Genomic DNA, 14,808 nt, shown 5'->3' with positions numbered 1-14,808 from the left:
CCTTCCTTCCTTCCATTCTCCCTCCCACCCTCCCTTCTTCCTCGGTCCTCTCTCCTTTCCTTTGTTCCTTCCTTCATTTGCTTGTTGGTTCATTTTTTCTTTCCTTCTTTCCCTTTTCCCTCCTCTCTTCCTTCCTTCCATTTTTTCCACTTTACTTAATTATCTAGGCTGCTCCTTCTAGTTGAATGTAAGCATTTGAAGACAAGGACCATTTTTGTCTCTGTGTCCCCAGTGCCTAAAAGATAGTAGACATTTAACAATGCTTCTTTTTGTTATTCATTTTTATACCCTCCACTATGCTTGCATATATTTGGCACCCAAATTCTCTTTGAATAAATAATTGTTATTAGGAGCAGTCATTTCCCAAATCTTGATAATATAACATTGGACATTAGAAAGTAGCTCTGATGCTGATCATAGACTCTGAGAGCTTCCCTCCTATACTAGAATTCCCCATCCTGCATCTGACAGCTGTTTTTCTAATGAAACAAGCAATTGTCTGGGGTCTGATGGGCAAATTAGCGTGGGCTTCCTTTTTCTCCCCAGTGTCATTTCTGCTACTTCACACCCTCCTGTGTTGCTTTCACAGGTTTCTTCCGGAGGAGCATAACAAAAAATGCTGTGTACAAATGTAAGAATGGTGGGAACTGTGAGATGGACATGTACATGAGGAGGAAATGTCAGGAGTGCCGCCTAAGGAAATGCAAGCAGATGGGCATGTTGGCTGAATGTATGTATACAGGTATTTAACTTATGTAATCAGTTACACTCCCATCACCTTATGAAATCGCTTCTTCCTTCTTTTTCCCAATTCAGCACCCCATTGGGTAACTACTAGGCAGGAGGTACCGTAGATATAATGAAAGAAGCTGCTCTCCTTGCCTTTGAAGAGATTACATTACTTACATTCTGTATTCTCGGCAAACAAGCTTCTCCTTAGGACTAGAGTAGGCCATTTAGAAAGTGCATTTGTTATTTTAAACAACTAAAATCTAGTTATCAGATGAGGACATCTCTTGAATGTACCTCCTTCTTGTTTCTTAAAGGTACAGTCCCACATCACTTTAGACCTGGACTATTACATTAGCCTATTGAGTGGGCTCAGACACTTCCTAGCTGTGTGACCCTGGGCAAGTCACTTAACCCCCATTATTTAGCCCTTACTGCTCTTCTGCCTTGGAACCTATACCCAGTATTGATTCTAGGATGGAAAGTAAGGATTTAAAAAAAAAACTGTTGGGAAGGGAAAGGTAGAGTCTGACCATCCCTGCTGTGACATATGCAGTCTAAAAGAGTCCTCTGAAAGTGCTAAGTCTGTGACTTGCCCAGGGTCACACATCTAGGAAGTGTCAGAGGCAAGATTGAAGTCCAGGTCTTCTTGACTCCATGGCCAACCATGTATCTACTGAGTCACCTCTGCTAACTATCCATATTTCATTAGTCAGAACCTGGCAAGTCAATAATTTGGCATGTAACTTCCTAAAGTTAAGAGAACGTGGTAGCAGGGCAACTAGGTGGCTCCGATGATATAGAACAAGGCTTGGAGAGAGGAGTTGCTCAGTTCAAATTTGGCCTCAGACACTTCCTCCCAGAGCAAGTCATTTAACCCCAAATGCTTAGCCCTACCACTATTCTGCCTTAGAACTAATATCTACTATTGATTCTAAGACAGAAGCCAAGGGCTTTAAAAGGGGGGGGGGGAACATGGCAGGAGAGAGATGGGGATAAGAAGAGGAAGCTCCTTCTGCTAATGCAGGTTGGCACCTCTACAAATTAAAATCTTACCAATGTCTTAAGCACTGAGATATTGCCCCCCAGAGCCACATAGCCGATATTTGTCAAAGGTGGGACTTGAACTCAGGTCTTCCTGATGCCATGACCAGCCTTCTATCCACTATGCCACAATTGGAAAGAATTACGGCATACTGAAAACAATTCTGCCTATGGAATCAGAGAATTCTATGAATTCCAATCTAGTTTTGCCACTTACTGTTTATGTGACCTTCAACAATTCCTTTAATTGCTCTGTGCCTTAGTTTCCTTTTATGTAAAAGGAGCTGAATACACTTGATGACATCTAACATCCCTTTTAGCTCTGATCTATGATCTGTGATCTGCATTTATAAAATTGTAGATTTCGGGGGCAGCTAGGTAGCTCAGTGGATCGAGAGTCAGGCCTAGAGACGAGAGGTCCTAGGTTCAAATCCGGCCTCAGACACTTCCCAGCTCTGTGACCCTGGGCAAGTCACTAGACACCCATTGCCCACCCTTACCACTCTCCCACCTAGGAGCAAATACACAGAAGTTAAGGGTTTAAATAAAAACACCTTAAAAAAATTGTAGGTTTCCATAAGCTAAAAAGGATGACAGGCTATTAAACTAGCTGAAGATTTCCATTGTCAAATTAAATATATATAATGTTAAATTAAATGTTAATATATTATTTAATTAAGTTTAATTAATATAAAAGTAATCTCCTTGAAAAATATGTTTGTGTGATTGTTTTATTAATAATAATTAATATACTACACACATACACAAATCTTGTAAATACAATTTTTTTGCAAGTTGTCTCCCCTATTATAAAGTGAACTTCTCAAGGGATCTTTTGTCTTTCTTTGTATTTCCAGAGCTTAGCTCAGAACCTACCAAATGATAAATGTTTCTTAAATACTTCCCAACAGATTGATACATTAATAATAATAATAATAATAATAATAATAATAATAATAGCTTACATTCACATGCTGAGTTGTATTGTCAGTGAGTTGTATCTGACTCTTTGTAACCCTATTTGGAGTTTTCTTGGCAAAGACACTGGAGTGGTTTGCCATTTCCTTCTCCATCTCGTTTTATAGATGAGGGAACTGAGACAAACAGAGTGAAGTGACTTACCCAGGATCACACAGTTAGGAAGTATCATAGGCTGGATTACAATGTGCCATATACTTTATCATTCTCTCCTTTGATCCTCATATGTGTATCGTGCCATCAGGTTTATAAGGCAACTTTAAAAAAAATTTTTTAGCTCCGATTTTTATTTTTTTTAAAAATTCTTATCTTCTGTCTTAGAACCAATACTATATATGGATTCCAAGGCAAAAGAGCAGTAAGGGGTAGACAATAGGGGTTAAGGGGCTTGCCCAGGGACACACAGCTGGGAAATATCTGAAGCCACATTTGAACTTTGTCTCCCAAAGAATCCCAGCTCTAGGTAAATACTATTTGGAGATTTCTTGTTTGGAAGGATTTCTTTGCCTATCAAAGGGAATCTGGATCAGAGGAGATCCACTGAGCCACCTACCTGTCCCTACAAGGTAATCTGAGTACATGATCTAATATATGTGTCTCTCATTTATAGTTAATAGAAGGTAAGTCACTTGTCCAGGGTCACACAGCAAATAAATGTCAGAGATAGGACATGAACCTCATTCATACTGACTTAGAAGTGCAGCTCTCTATCCATTTTACCTCACTTCCTTTGGGGGGGGCGGAAGAGCCTGCAGAGAATTGTCCCAAGTTTTTAACTAAATTCTTTTAAGGGGAACCCTACCTGTTGAAGTGTAGCATTTCACCAATTGGCATAGTTTCACACAGGAAATTAATCCACGCTGAGTTTTTAATATAATTTTGTCCATCAATCTGATAGAGATGCTGTATTAACTGCCAGCTTTGTGGGGCCCCAGTAATCTCCATCCTTATTTGGAATTCATGCTAGTCTCTAATTAATTTTCCAGTCCGTAAATTTCAGAAAGCACCCAGATTCAGAGATATGCTGTGTTCCTGCCGAAAATGTAAATAGACAAACAAATGTCATCCAAGGGATGATAACTGTCACCAGGCACAATAGCCTCAGGAAGGTGACCCCCAGCTTACTATTCACAGAGTACAATAGTGGAAAGAAGCCACAGTGACATCTCAGCAGGGAAATAACTGAATCCTGGGGAAAAAAGAGGTCAGTGTAAATGATCCCAACTCCAGTCCCATGAAACTTTTAAAGCCAACGATCATTTTCTCATCTTGGCATCTGGGAAACAAAAGATTCACCAGAGGTGCTGATATTCGAATCTGGCCTTGCGATGGAAACAGGGGCTGCATTGCTAGGGATCTCGGGTGGCTCATCTCTTAAACATGAGGGAGTCTGAATCCTGGCACAGAGAAATCGGACATCCCACCAAATATGTTTCGGCACGCAAAAGAGGAATTACCTTTATTTATTGATCCAGATTCCCCTCGACGGGCAAAGAAATCCTTCCAAACAAAAAAGTCGCCAAATATCTATTTCCCTAGAGCTGGGATTCTTTTGTTATAAAGAAGGGAATTTTACTATAAGGAAAGAGTATGGGGAGAGTCCTATAAAATTTTTATGCCTCGGCTGTTTTTAATATAAGCCTATGACATATCCAAATGGTTAAATCCCTAGGAAGGAATTTTCCACATTCACTCTGGGACTATTTTCACTTTACTTGTAGTCTTAATAATGTTTGCTATCTGGAGATTTAAAACAACCTTTTAATTGATGAATGAATTAATTTGACAGCTTTGTGGAACCATGACTAGAAAATGGACCTGGAAACAGGAAGACCTGAGTTCTGTTCCATCCTTAGTCACTTACTAGCCATATGGCTCTGAGCAAGCCACTTCTAGGCTACCTTATCTCAGTTTCCTTCTCTGGAAATTGGGAATAATAATAGCCCTGATATTGTTTCCTGATATTGTTGTGAGGATCAAATGAGATATTTGTAAAGTGCTTTGTGAACCTTTAAACACTATTTAAATGCTAATTTATTATTACCATTGTAATTTCATCATCATTCATTATTAGTGTATTATCACTTCAAATTTGCTTTGTACATCTGAAGGTTAATAAAACTCTTCTCTCCTCCCTCTAAAAGTAGTGCTGGAGAGCCGACTTTAGAGTCAGGAAGACTCGGGTCCTAAGGAGGAAGGGAAGAAACAAGCATTTATGAAGTACCTATTATGTAGCAGGCACTATGCTAAGCACTTTATAAATAATATCTCATTTGATCCTCACAATAAGCTTGGAAAGTAGATGCCGTTATCTCTATTTTACAGTTGAGGAAACTAAGGCATACAGGGATGAAGTGACTTACCCAGGATCACTCAACTAGTAAGTGTCTGCCGTCAGATTTGAACCCAGGTTTTCCTGACTCCAGGCACTGGATAGCTTCTTCTGTTATATACCAGACAAATTGCTTAATCTATCAGTGCCCCAAAACAGTTCTCTAGGGGTACAAATAGCAAAGCAGATTTCTGTTATCATTGACAGAAAGAGTTTCTTGATGAAATCATAGATCTGATCTCAAGGGTGTGTTGGGAGTGGGGGAGGCAGAGACAGAGAGAGAGAGAGAAACAGAAAGAGGGGGAGAGAGAGAGAGAGAGAGAGAGAGAGAGAGAGAGAGAGAGACACGAAAGACCTGAGAGAATAGGAGAGAGAGAGGGAGAGGGAGTCAACATCATTTTAATTAAATCATTTTATTTATCTATGATGAGTAAGAACCTTACGCAACAAAAATAATAAGTTACGGACAGATTGTGATCTGTGTCAGCGGATGGAATTTCCACACTGAGGGTTCCATCCTGGATGAAATGGCAGGTCCTTAGCATTGATGAATGCGCAATATGAATTTGAGCAGATTTTATACTAAATAGGAGTAGAAAAATATAGGAAAATGACAGTGATCTGATCTGGAATATCCTTTTTGCTGTTAAAAATGCTATGCTTGTGATTAACTTTATAAATTGCCTTTTACTAATAACCCACAGAGCGTCTGGAGCATAAATCACTGTTTTTACAGCTACTCTTTTCTTTTTGCTTGTTTAAGTGCCTAAATCTTTAAGGGTTTGGTTTTTGCTGTCATTATGTTTTTGATATTTGGGCAAATGATGGTTGCTTATGATTTCTATTTCCAGGAAGGTTTCTATTCTCCCCAGCCTCTTGTCTGATCTCTAAGGATGGCTCCAGCACACTTATCATATCGAGCACAAATCACCCCATTCAGAATTGGGTAGTTGTAGAAAAACAAACAATGGTGTTGCTTACACTCTCCAGACGTTATGATTTGAGACCCTGAATCTGACAGCTTTAAGCTAGAAACACAAAGGAGTGGAAAGAAGATGGCAGGCAATCCAGAGAACTGGATAACCTTCTAAGCAAAAGAAACTGACTCTCAGAGTGGGTTTTGTTAGGCAACAGACACAAGGGATCCTAACCTGGCTTCTGTGGCCTTGTTTTTTTGTTTTTGTTTTTGCTTTTTTTTTTTAAACCCTTAACTTCTGTGTATTGGCTCCTAAGTGGAAGAGTGGTAAGGGTGGGCAATGGGGGTCAAATGACTTGCCCAGGGTCACACAGCTGGGAAGTGTCTGAGGCCAGATTTGAACCTAGGACCTCCCGTCTCTAGGCCTGACTCTCAATCCACTGAGCTACCTAACTGCCCCTGTGGCCTTGTTTTTAAGCCTATTTTAATAACTTATTTCAATATAGTTTGCCTTTGTAATCCTATGTATTTCATTTTATATGCTTAATAACATAATTCCAAGGAGTTTATAGGTTCACCAGACTCCAACAGGAGCCCAGAACACAAAAAGTTTAAGAGAAAGAAGAACTGGGAAGGATCCAAGTAGATGATTCCTTAAGATTATAACAAGACATTTGGGTTAATGTATTGGGGATTTTGGTTCTCTTCCTTGTTCTGTGCTCTTTGGCCCAGTAGAAATATGCAAACATCTCTAGCTAGAACAGATCTCAGAAATTATTGAGTTCAACATTCTCATTTTACAGATGAGGAAACTGAGACCCCAAAGTTGTGGAATTATTTATCTGAAGTCATGTGGCTATTAAGTAACAGAGCTGAGATTTGAATGCTGGTCTTCGGATTCACAGGGTTATTGTGAGACTCAAAATATCTGTATCTAGCTACGTAGCTCACTACAAAACTCACTTAGTAAATCTTATAGGACTTTAAAAATGTCAATTATCATTAATTCAGATCACAGGATTTTTAAAGCTTGAAGACGAACCTCATAAATCATTTAGCTGGTAACAGCCAGGTAGCCTAATGGATAGAATGCCTGTCCTGGAATTGAGAGAACCTGGGTTCAAATTTGGCTTCACACACTTCCTAGCTGTTGAAAGATCAGTGACTGACTCCTGACGATGGAACCCCAGGGTGCCAAACATAAACAGGTCCACACCCACAAACCCACAAGTGTTAGGATACACAAGGTAAACGGGGAGCCCGCACAAGGGATGTGGGAAATGGGGTAAAACACACTAGTTGGTAAACGTCAGTTAAAAACAGTTACTGGTCACCACTCACGGTTATCTCTCTGTGGGTCCTTCCTTGGGGTTTGAGGAAGACACAGGAAGTAGAGTAAATGGTTTAATAATGAGTTTTAAGGGTTGGGCAGTAAGGGAAAGGTCACACTAAATCTACTTGTCTAGGGATACGTTCCAGGGGCTGAAAGATTGGACAAACACAACACTGACTCTGGCTTAAGCTACCAGGACCAGCCTGTAAGCTCAGAGGGAGGTTGAATGTCTCACTGCAGGGTCCTCTTCAGCTCCAGCGATGATCACAGCTTCCCAGGAACCACAGCTAATAAGTCCACAAAGAGGTAAAGTCAGGGAGCCGAACTAGTCTGGTACGTCCACCAACCAGAACTAGAGTCTCTGCTCAACCTGACCTTTCTCACAGGGTAGACAGTTTTGGCAGGAGACAATTACTTTTCTGGGCTCTTCACTTCCAGCAGCTAAGTAAGCCCCTAACTGCCATCAGCTTCATCCAGAGAGTCCCCGAGAAAAGTCCCTCCTCTGACCAATGTTCCATGAGTGGAATTTTCAGGCTTTGCCTGTCAGCTCTGGCTACTGCTTTTGCTCCTTACTTTAAAACTTACTTTTCCCCATAACACTGTGTGACCCTGGGTAAATCACTTAACCCCAATTACCTAGCTCTTACTCCTCTTCTGTCTTAGAACTGATTCTTAGATGCTTATTATTGATTCTAAGGCAGAAGGTAAAGGTTTTTAAAAAATAAATCAGGGGGCAGCTGGGTAGCTCAGTGGATTGAGAGCCAGGCCTGGAGATGGGAGGTCCTAGGTTCAAATCCGGCCTCAGACACTTCCCAGCTGTGTGACCCTGGGCAAGTCATTTGACCCCCATTGCCTACCAAGGAGTCAATACACAGAAGTTAAGGGTTTAAAATAAAAAAAAAAATAAATAGTAAATAATTTATTTGACCTTAAGACTAATATGAGTATTTCCTATATGAAATAACCAGTCTGCTGTGTAGTTGGGTAATGGTTTCTAAAAAAGATCTACATAATGCTGTAATAGTCATCAACTTTGGAAATATTCACTCTCTATATAAACCAGGTCTCTGCTGCCTGGCTTTGTCTCTCGCTGAGGTCCAGCTCTGTAACATGTGCGAGATTCCGGGTTTATCTGGGAGACTTGGCCCTCTTCCAATAAACTCTAAATTCTATCTTGAAAAAAAAAATAAATCAATTAGGAATATGTAGATAGATTTCAGGAGGTCCATGAAATTGAGTGGGGAAAAAAATCTATATTTTTTTTCACTAATTTCTAACAAAAAAGTTTCCATTTCCTTCATTTTTGAATTAAAAAAATATATTAATATGAGGAGTTCATAGGTTTCACCAGACTATTCCAGGGATCCATGAAGCAAAATTAAGAACTGATATAACCCATTTTCCTCATTTTACAGATGAAGAAACTGAGTCCTAGGGACACTAAGAGACTGGACCAAGATATGTCTAGCAGTTGAATATTAAATTATCTTTATATGTTTCTAGGACTGAGGGTTGCATTTTGCATAAACCGTGAACACTGAAGTGATTATTTTCCAGTGAACGAAGGAATAGCACCTTTTTTCTCGCAGATGGAGAAGACAAATTTTATTTATATTTTTCTGAACAATTCTACTCCTTTCTAAGAATTTTATATAGTCTGATAATTTATCTTGTATTTCCTTTATCAGGTGGCACATCATGCCATCATGACCAAAATATGACCACATCATTTTAGTACCATTTTAGTACTTTTAGTGCAGTGGATAGAGCTCTGGGCTTAAAATCAGGAGGACTCTATGAGTTCAAATCTGGCCTCAGACATTAGCTGTTTAACTCTGGGCAAGTCACTTAACCCTGTTTCCTTCAGTTTTCTCCTCAGAAAAATGAGCTGGGGAAGGAAATGGCAAACCACTCCAGTATTTCTGCCAAGAAAACCCCAAATGGGGTCATAAAATATCTGACATGACTCAACAATATTTTAGTACTACTACTCATGGTTAGGTGGAAAGAATGTTGGATTTGGAATCAGAGGATCTGGGTTTGAATCAGACCTCTTCTAACACATTTAACTTGTGAAACTTTGGGTAATCCATAAAGATTTTCTGGATCTCAGTTTATTCATCTGTAAAATGGAAGGGTTAAACTAGAAGATCTTTGAGGTTCCCCCACATTTAAATCTAAATCACTGATGAACAAAATGGTCAGATGCAGCTAAAGAGAGCCAGCTTTATATCCCAGTCTGCAAGAAAATATAATAGTTAGCAGATAAAAGTCTAGAATCAACACAAACAACATCTCATTCTTATATTCTCTCAGACTGCAACTTTATTCCCATAGTCTTAGAGCTGGAAGAGACTTCATTGGTGACCTAATTCAACCCATCCACTTTATAGATGAAGAAACTGAGGTCAGAGAGAGAATAACTGACTTTCCTAAACTCACCCAGATTAGTAAATAGCAGAGTAGAAACAATTAAGAAATAAGTTGGCTTAGCATCAAAGCTCAATTTCACATGAGGAAATGTCACAAAAACCTGAAAGGTGATTTGGCAATCTAAATTTGTGCATTAAAGCATTTAGAACTGGATAGTACTGGATGATTAAAGGTTATCAACCATTCTGAGTTTTGTGTGGGGCTCCTCATTGAGCCCCATCTATAGACAAGCAAACTGAATGAAATTAAGGGCCTGTGGCTACTTGGTTAAATGTGTCAGAAACAAGATTCAGCCTCAGGTCTTGCCGGCTAAACGTCCAAGAGTCAGTATGTATGGTCAGTGGAAAGAGTAAATCAAGAAGATTTGAGTTCAAATCCTGCCTCTGTTTCTTAATCCATGTGACATTCCTGGGCCTCACTTTCCTCTCCTGTAATGTGAGAGGGTTGGACTCAATGAACCAATATTCTTTCTTGCTCTAAATCCACAACTCCCTGCCTCTTTTCAACATTCTATCCTCTGTACCATTATGTATGACTTGAGTTTGGCTCTCTGTTCCCTAACATGCTTTGGAACTTTTCAAGCTGTACTCTCTCTTTACCAATATCCAAATTAGATGTAGGAAGAGTTCTAGAGCTTTTCCACTGTCCATTCCTATTATCTCCCAATAACTAATGTGTGTGTGTGAGAAATCTGGAAACTTGGATACATATCAAGAAAGCACTAAAAAGCCTGGCAAGAGGAGGTAATAACGTTGGAAGCCTGTGCCTGCCAAGTCTTCATACCTCACACAAGATGTAGATGGTCATTCACGGTTTCTAAGGCCAGTCCCCAAGAGCTAGCTCTCCTGGCTTTTTTGGTTACTGAAAAATCTTGGTCCTTTCTGTCTGAGCTCCAGCTTAGTCATAAGTACCAGGCTCTTTGTAGCCACTCAGTCCTGACTTGGAGGCTTTCCCAGATTTTGTCCACAGAATTTCCCTGAACTAGACTTCTTTTAATCTCAACACTCAGCCTAGGACAAAGGGCCAAGAGACATTGTTTCCCCACCATCCTCACCCTGTACCCAGTTCTTCATGATAACTTCTGAAATCTGTTTCTCTTAAGTGATTTCCCAATTTCATTTTCCCTTTCACCAGATTACATCCAAGCCAACTCATCATTCAGAAATAGAAGGATCCAAGGAATGTAGCTCCATATTGAACAAATTACATTGTTCTCTTATGGGGGAAGGGAAAAGAACCAAGTTACTTTAGTAAACATGATGTTCAGCCAGTCAGTGCTGTCAATTCCTGTAGAAGATGAGATTTGAGTTCAGACTTAGAGGAGGCCAGGAAGGTCAGTAGTGAGTGTGAAGGAGGAAGAGCATCCCAGGCACTGACTACGTACCAGCTCTCTCTGAGGGAGGTTACAAAGAAAGGTAGAAACAGGGTCCCTACTCTCAAGGAACTTATGTTCTAATAGCAGATATCCATTGTGCCACCTAGCTACCCAGAAAACATGATCACAGTGAAAATAAGAACATTTATCATTCTATTTCAAGCAATGTTTTCAGAGCAGAGCTCAGGTGCTGCTTCCTGCACAAGTAAGACCTTTTGGGGTCCTTCCAGCCATAAGAGCCCCCTCCCCCCTTCTCTCTTTCTCTTAAAATTAGTTTATATAAACTTTTTGAAAACACATTTTGCAATGGTTTTCTCAGCAATTTGGTTCTGTAAAGGGCTTCTCCTTCTGTTTTTGTTCTGGATCCCCTTGGCAGTGTCTGGTGACATCTATGAACCTTAGACTTTTTAGAGGCATAAATTAAAAGGCACAGATTACACAAGAAACCAATTATATTGAAATCTTCATCAAAATATTATTCAAGGGGGCAGCTGGGTAGCTCAGTGGATTGAGAGCCAAGCCTAGAGACGGGAGGTCCTAGGTTCAAATCCGGCCTCAGACACTTCCCAGCTGTGTGACCCTGGGCAAGTCACTTGACCCCCATTGCCCACCCTTACCACTCTTCCACCAAGGAACCAATACACAGAAAGTTAAGGGTTAAAAAAAAAATAAAGTTGTAACTGACTTTATAAAAAAAAAATTAAAAAAATATTATTCAAAAATAAGTTTATAGACTCCAGGTTAAGAACACTTGAGATTCCAGTGGGGAAAAAGTAGGGAGAATGAAGCCAAGAGGATCCACGTTCAAATCACATTTCTGATTCTTCTTAACTGGATGATCCTACTCAGTTCACACCTCTGGAATGCAATTTCCTCATCTGTAACAGAGGGGATGCCAGTAGTACCTACTTCATTGGGTTTGTTGTGATGAAAAAATGAATAATTTTATATATAAATGTTAACTATTATCATCAACTGTGTACATGTTGTAACTCCCTACTATGTTGTAAACTGAGGATAAGAATAACTTGATTTTTTTTTATCTTTGCCTAGATTAAAGGCTTGCACATAGTTGATGCTTAGTAAAAGATACTGAATCGAATTGATTTCAGGAATATTTAATTTTTTTAATCAACTGATTTATTTTCTTTCATTCTTTCATTCATTTCATCCATTCATTGAATGTCAAATTCTATGCCATGGGGCTGAAATAATTGGCATAAAATAGTCCATTCTAATGATAGATTAAGACCATGACTCTACCGAACAGCAACTTCTGTGACCAGTAAAGTCTATAAATCCATGTATTTTTAAACATATTTCAGGCTTGCTAACTGAAATCCAATGTAAATCTAAACGATTGCGAAAAAATATGAAGCCACCTTCTGATCGGTCAACCAATGAAGACAGCGAAGGGCCTGACCTGAGACAAGTGACATCCACCACAAAGTCATACAGGGTAATCAAATTTAATCGTAATTTCAGGGGATGCTCTTTCTAGTGATTGTTCCTTTGCATCATTCCATTTCATTACCACTGAAGTTGAGTCTTTTCTTGGATAATTCTTTTTGACTTACATTGTAGTGATTAGTCATATTCCTCTTATATGTGAAATGTGACTAATGGCTAGAATTTGAATCCAAAACCAGTAGGTTGGTTAGACACTATAATAAAAATTACTTGATATACTCAAACTCCCTTGTCTTAGGGCACTTGGGAGGGAGAGAAAAATTGAAGAAAAACTGTGAATGGCGTAGTTATTTTTAGCAATGCAGTGATTTCATGAAGAAAAATGCCATCTGCCCTCTGAGAAAGAACCGATGGAGTCTGAATGCAGACTGAAATATACTATATTTCACTTTCTTTGTACTTCTTATTTTTTCCATTTGAGATCTCTTCCACAAATTGACTAATATAGAAAAACATTTCACATATAAAATTTATATCAGATTGATTACCATCTTGTGGGAGAGAGGTTATGGAAGGAGGAGGAGAATCTGGAATGTGAAACTTAAAAAATTATTGTTAAAAATTATTTTTACATATAATTCGGGAAAAAAGTTTATTAAAAAAAAGAAAATTGGCAGAGATGTTGGGTAAACAGAGGTGTATTGGGATGGACTACATAAGTAGAAACAAAAGTCCAAAACAACCTCTTTGGAACAATAGTGTCTTCATGGCTTCCAAAGTATTTCCTGAAAATACCACATTGATTACTTAAGCCAATTTCCCGACACGTAAATTCCTTCTACCAATGAAGATTGGTTCTTACTCTCTTTACAGTCTTAGAGTATTGAGTATCGGAGTATTGAGCAATTAAGTGACTTGCCTAGTGTTATATAATCAGCATTTCTGATGCTGAAGTGAGCCTTCTGTCTATGGGACCATGCTGTCTTTTTCAGGACTAGGGTTAAATGATAAAGAATGGGTATAAGTCATTAAATAAATACACTTCTCTCAGCTGGCCCCAGAAGGCAGAACCAGGCCCAATGAGTAAAAGTTGCAAAGAGGGAAATTTAGATTTGATCTCAGGAAAATCTTCCTAATGATGTTGCTGTCGTTCAGTTGTATCTAACCCTCTCTGACCCTGTGGACCATACTGTCCATGGTTTGGTTTGATTTTTTCAAAGATTCTGGAATGGTTTGCCATGTCTTTCTCCTGTTTCCTAACAATGAGAGTTATCCCAAAATGGAATGTGCTGTCTAGAAGGGCGGTAGGCTGCCCCTCCTTGGAGGTTTTCAAGCAGAGTCTAGAATGTGATCAGTGAGAATTCCTTTCAAGGACTAAATGGAAACTGGAGTCAGTAAGCTAGCCAATATTTATTAAGCATTTAATTATGTGCTAAGTGCTGAAAATTTAGAGGTAAAAGATAGTCCCTGACTTCAAAGAGCTCAAAGACATAATGAGGTCTCATCCAAATCTCAGGTTCTCTGGATCTGTGAAATCATCCAAAAGCTATCAGAGCAGGGGTGGGAAGTGCACCAACCTGGGTCAGTGCATAGAGAGACAGGTCTGGAGAAGGAAGGTCCTGAGTTCAAATCTAGCCTTGACACTTTATAGCTGTGCCATCCTGGGCAAGTCACTTAACCCTCATTGCCTAGCCCTTATCACTCTTCTGCCTTAGTACCAATACATAGTATTGATTCTAAGATAAAAGGTAGAGGTTTAAAAAATGCTCCTGGGGGGTGAAGGGAAAGATGATCTTGGGGTCTGAATTATCCAAACTGACTCTCTATGCTTATTTGACTAAATACAACTTCCATTTTCCTTATGCTGACATTATCTTAGCTACTGTTAAACTGTGAATCTGTGTGAAGCCTCTCTTGATAGACTGGAGAGAAGGACTCATTTTGTATAATTTATTATTTTTAAATTTTATTTATTTGTTTTTAACATTTATTTACAAAAATATTTAAGTTCCAATTTCCCTTCCTCCAGCTCCTCTCTCACCCACTGAGAAGGCAAACATTATGATACCCGCCGCATGGTGAAGTCCTGCAAAACATATTCTATATAATACTTCCATATGAGCCATGTTGTAAAATATGAGAAAAAAATTTAAAAATGTGCTTCAATCTGCACTGCAGAGTTCATCAGTTCTCTCTCTGGAGGCGGATAGCATTTTTCCTCATGAGTCCTTCGGGATTGCCTTACATCACTGTATTGA

General features: G+C 39.2%; 1 protein-coding gene across 2 annotated transcripts in view; it reads left to right on the top strand.

The window, feature by feature from the left end:
• Positions 1 to 14,808, top strand: part of NR1H4 (nuclear receptor subfamily 1 group H member 4) — a 57,205-nt gene that overhangs the window by 18,706 nt on the left and 23,691 nt on the right. The window contains exons 3-4 of one of the 2 annotated variants that reach the window (XM_044677329.1): positions 590 to 730; positions 12,466 to 12,599. In XM_044677329.1, the coding sequence (XP_044533264.1) occupies positions 590 to 730; positions 12,466 to 12,599 (275 nt within the window). Of the gene's footprint in view, positions 1 to 589; positions 743 to 12,465; positions 12,600 to 14,808 lie in introns of both variants that reach the window. The other variant, XM_044677328.1, reaches the window with a different exon arrangement.

This window comes from Gracilinanus agilis, chromosome 5 (genome assembly GCF_016433145.1).
Source record: "Gracilinanus agilis isolate LMUSP501 chromosome 5, AgileGrace, whole genome shotgun sequence".
Taxonomy (NCBI): Eukaryota; Metazoa; Chordata; class Mammalia; order Didelphimorphia; family Didelphidae; genus Gracilinanus; species Gracilinanus agilis.
The sequence above is the reverse complement of the archived record's forward strand: the minus strand, read 5'-3'. Positions and strand labels throughout refer to the sequence as shown.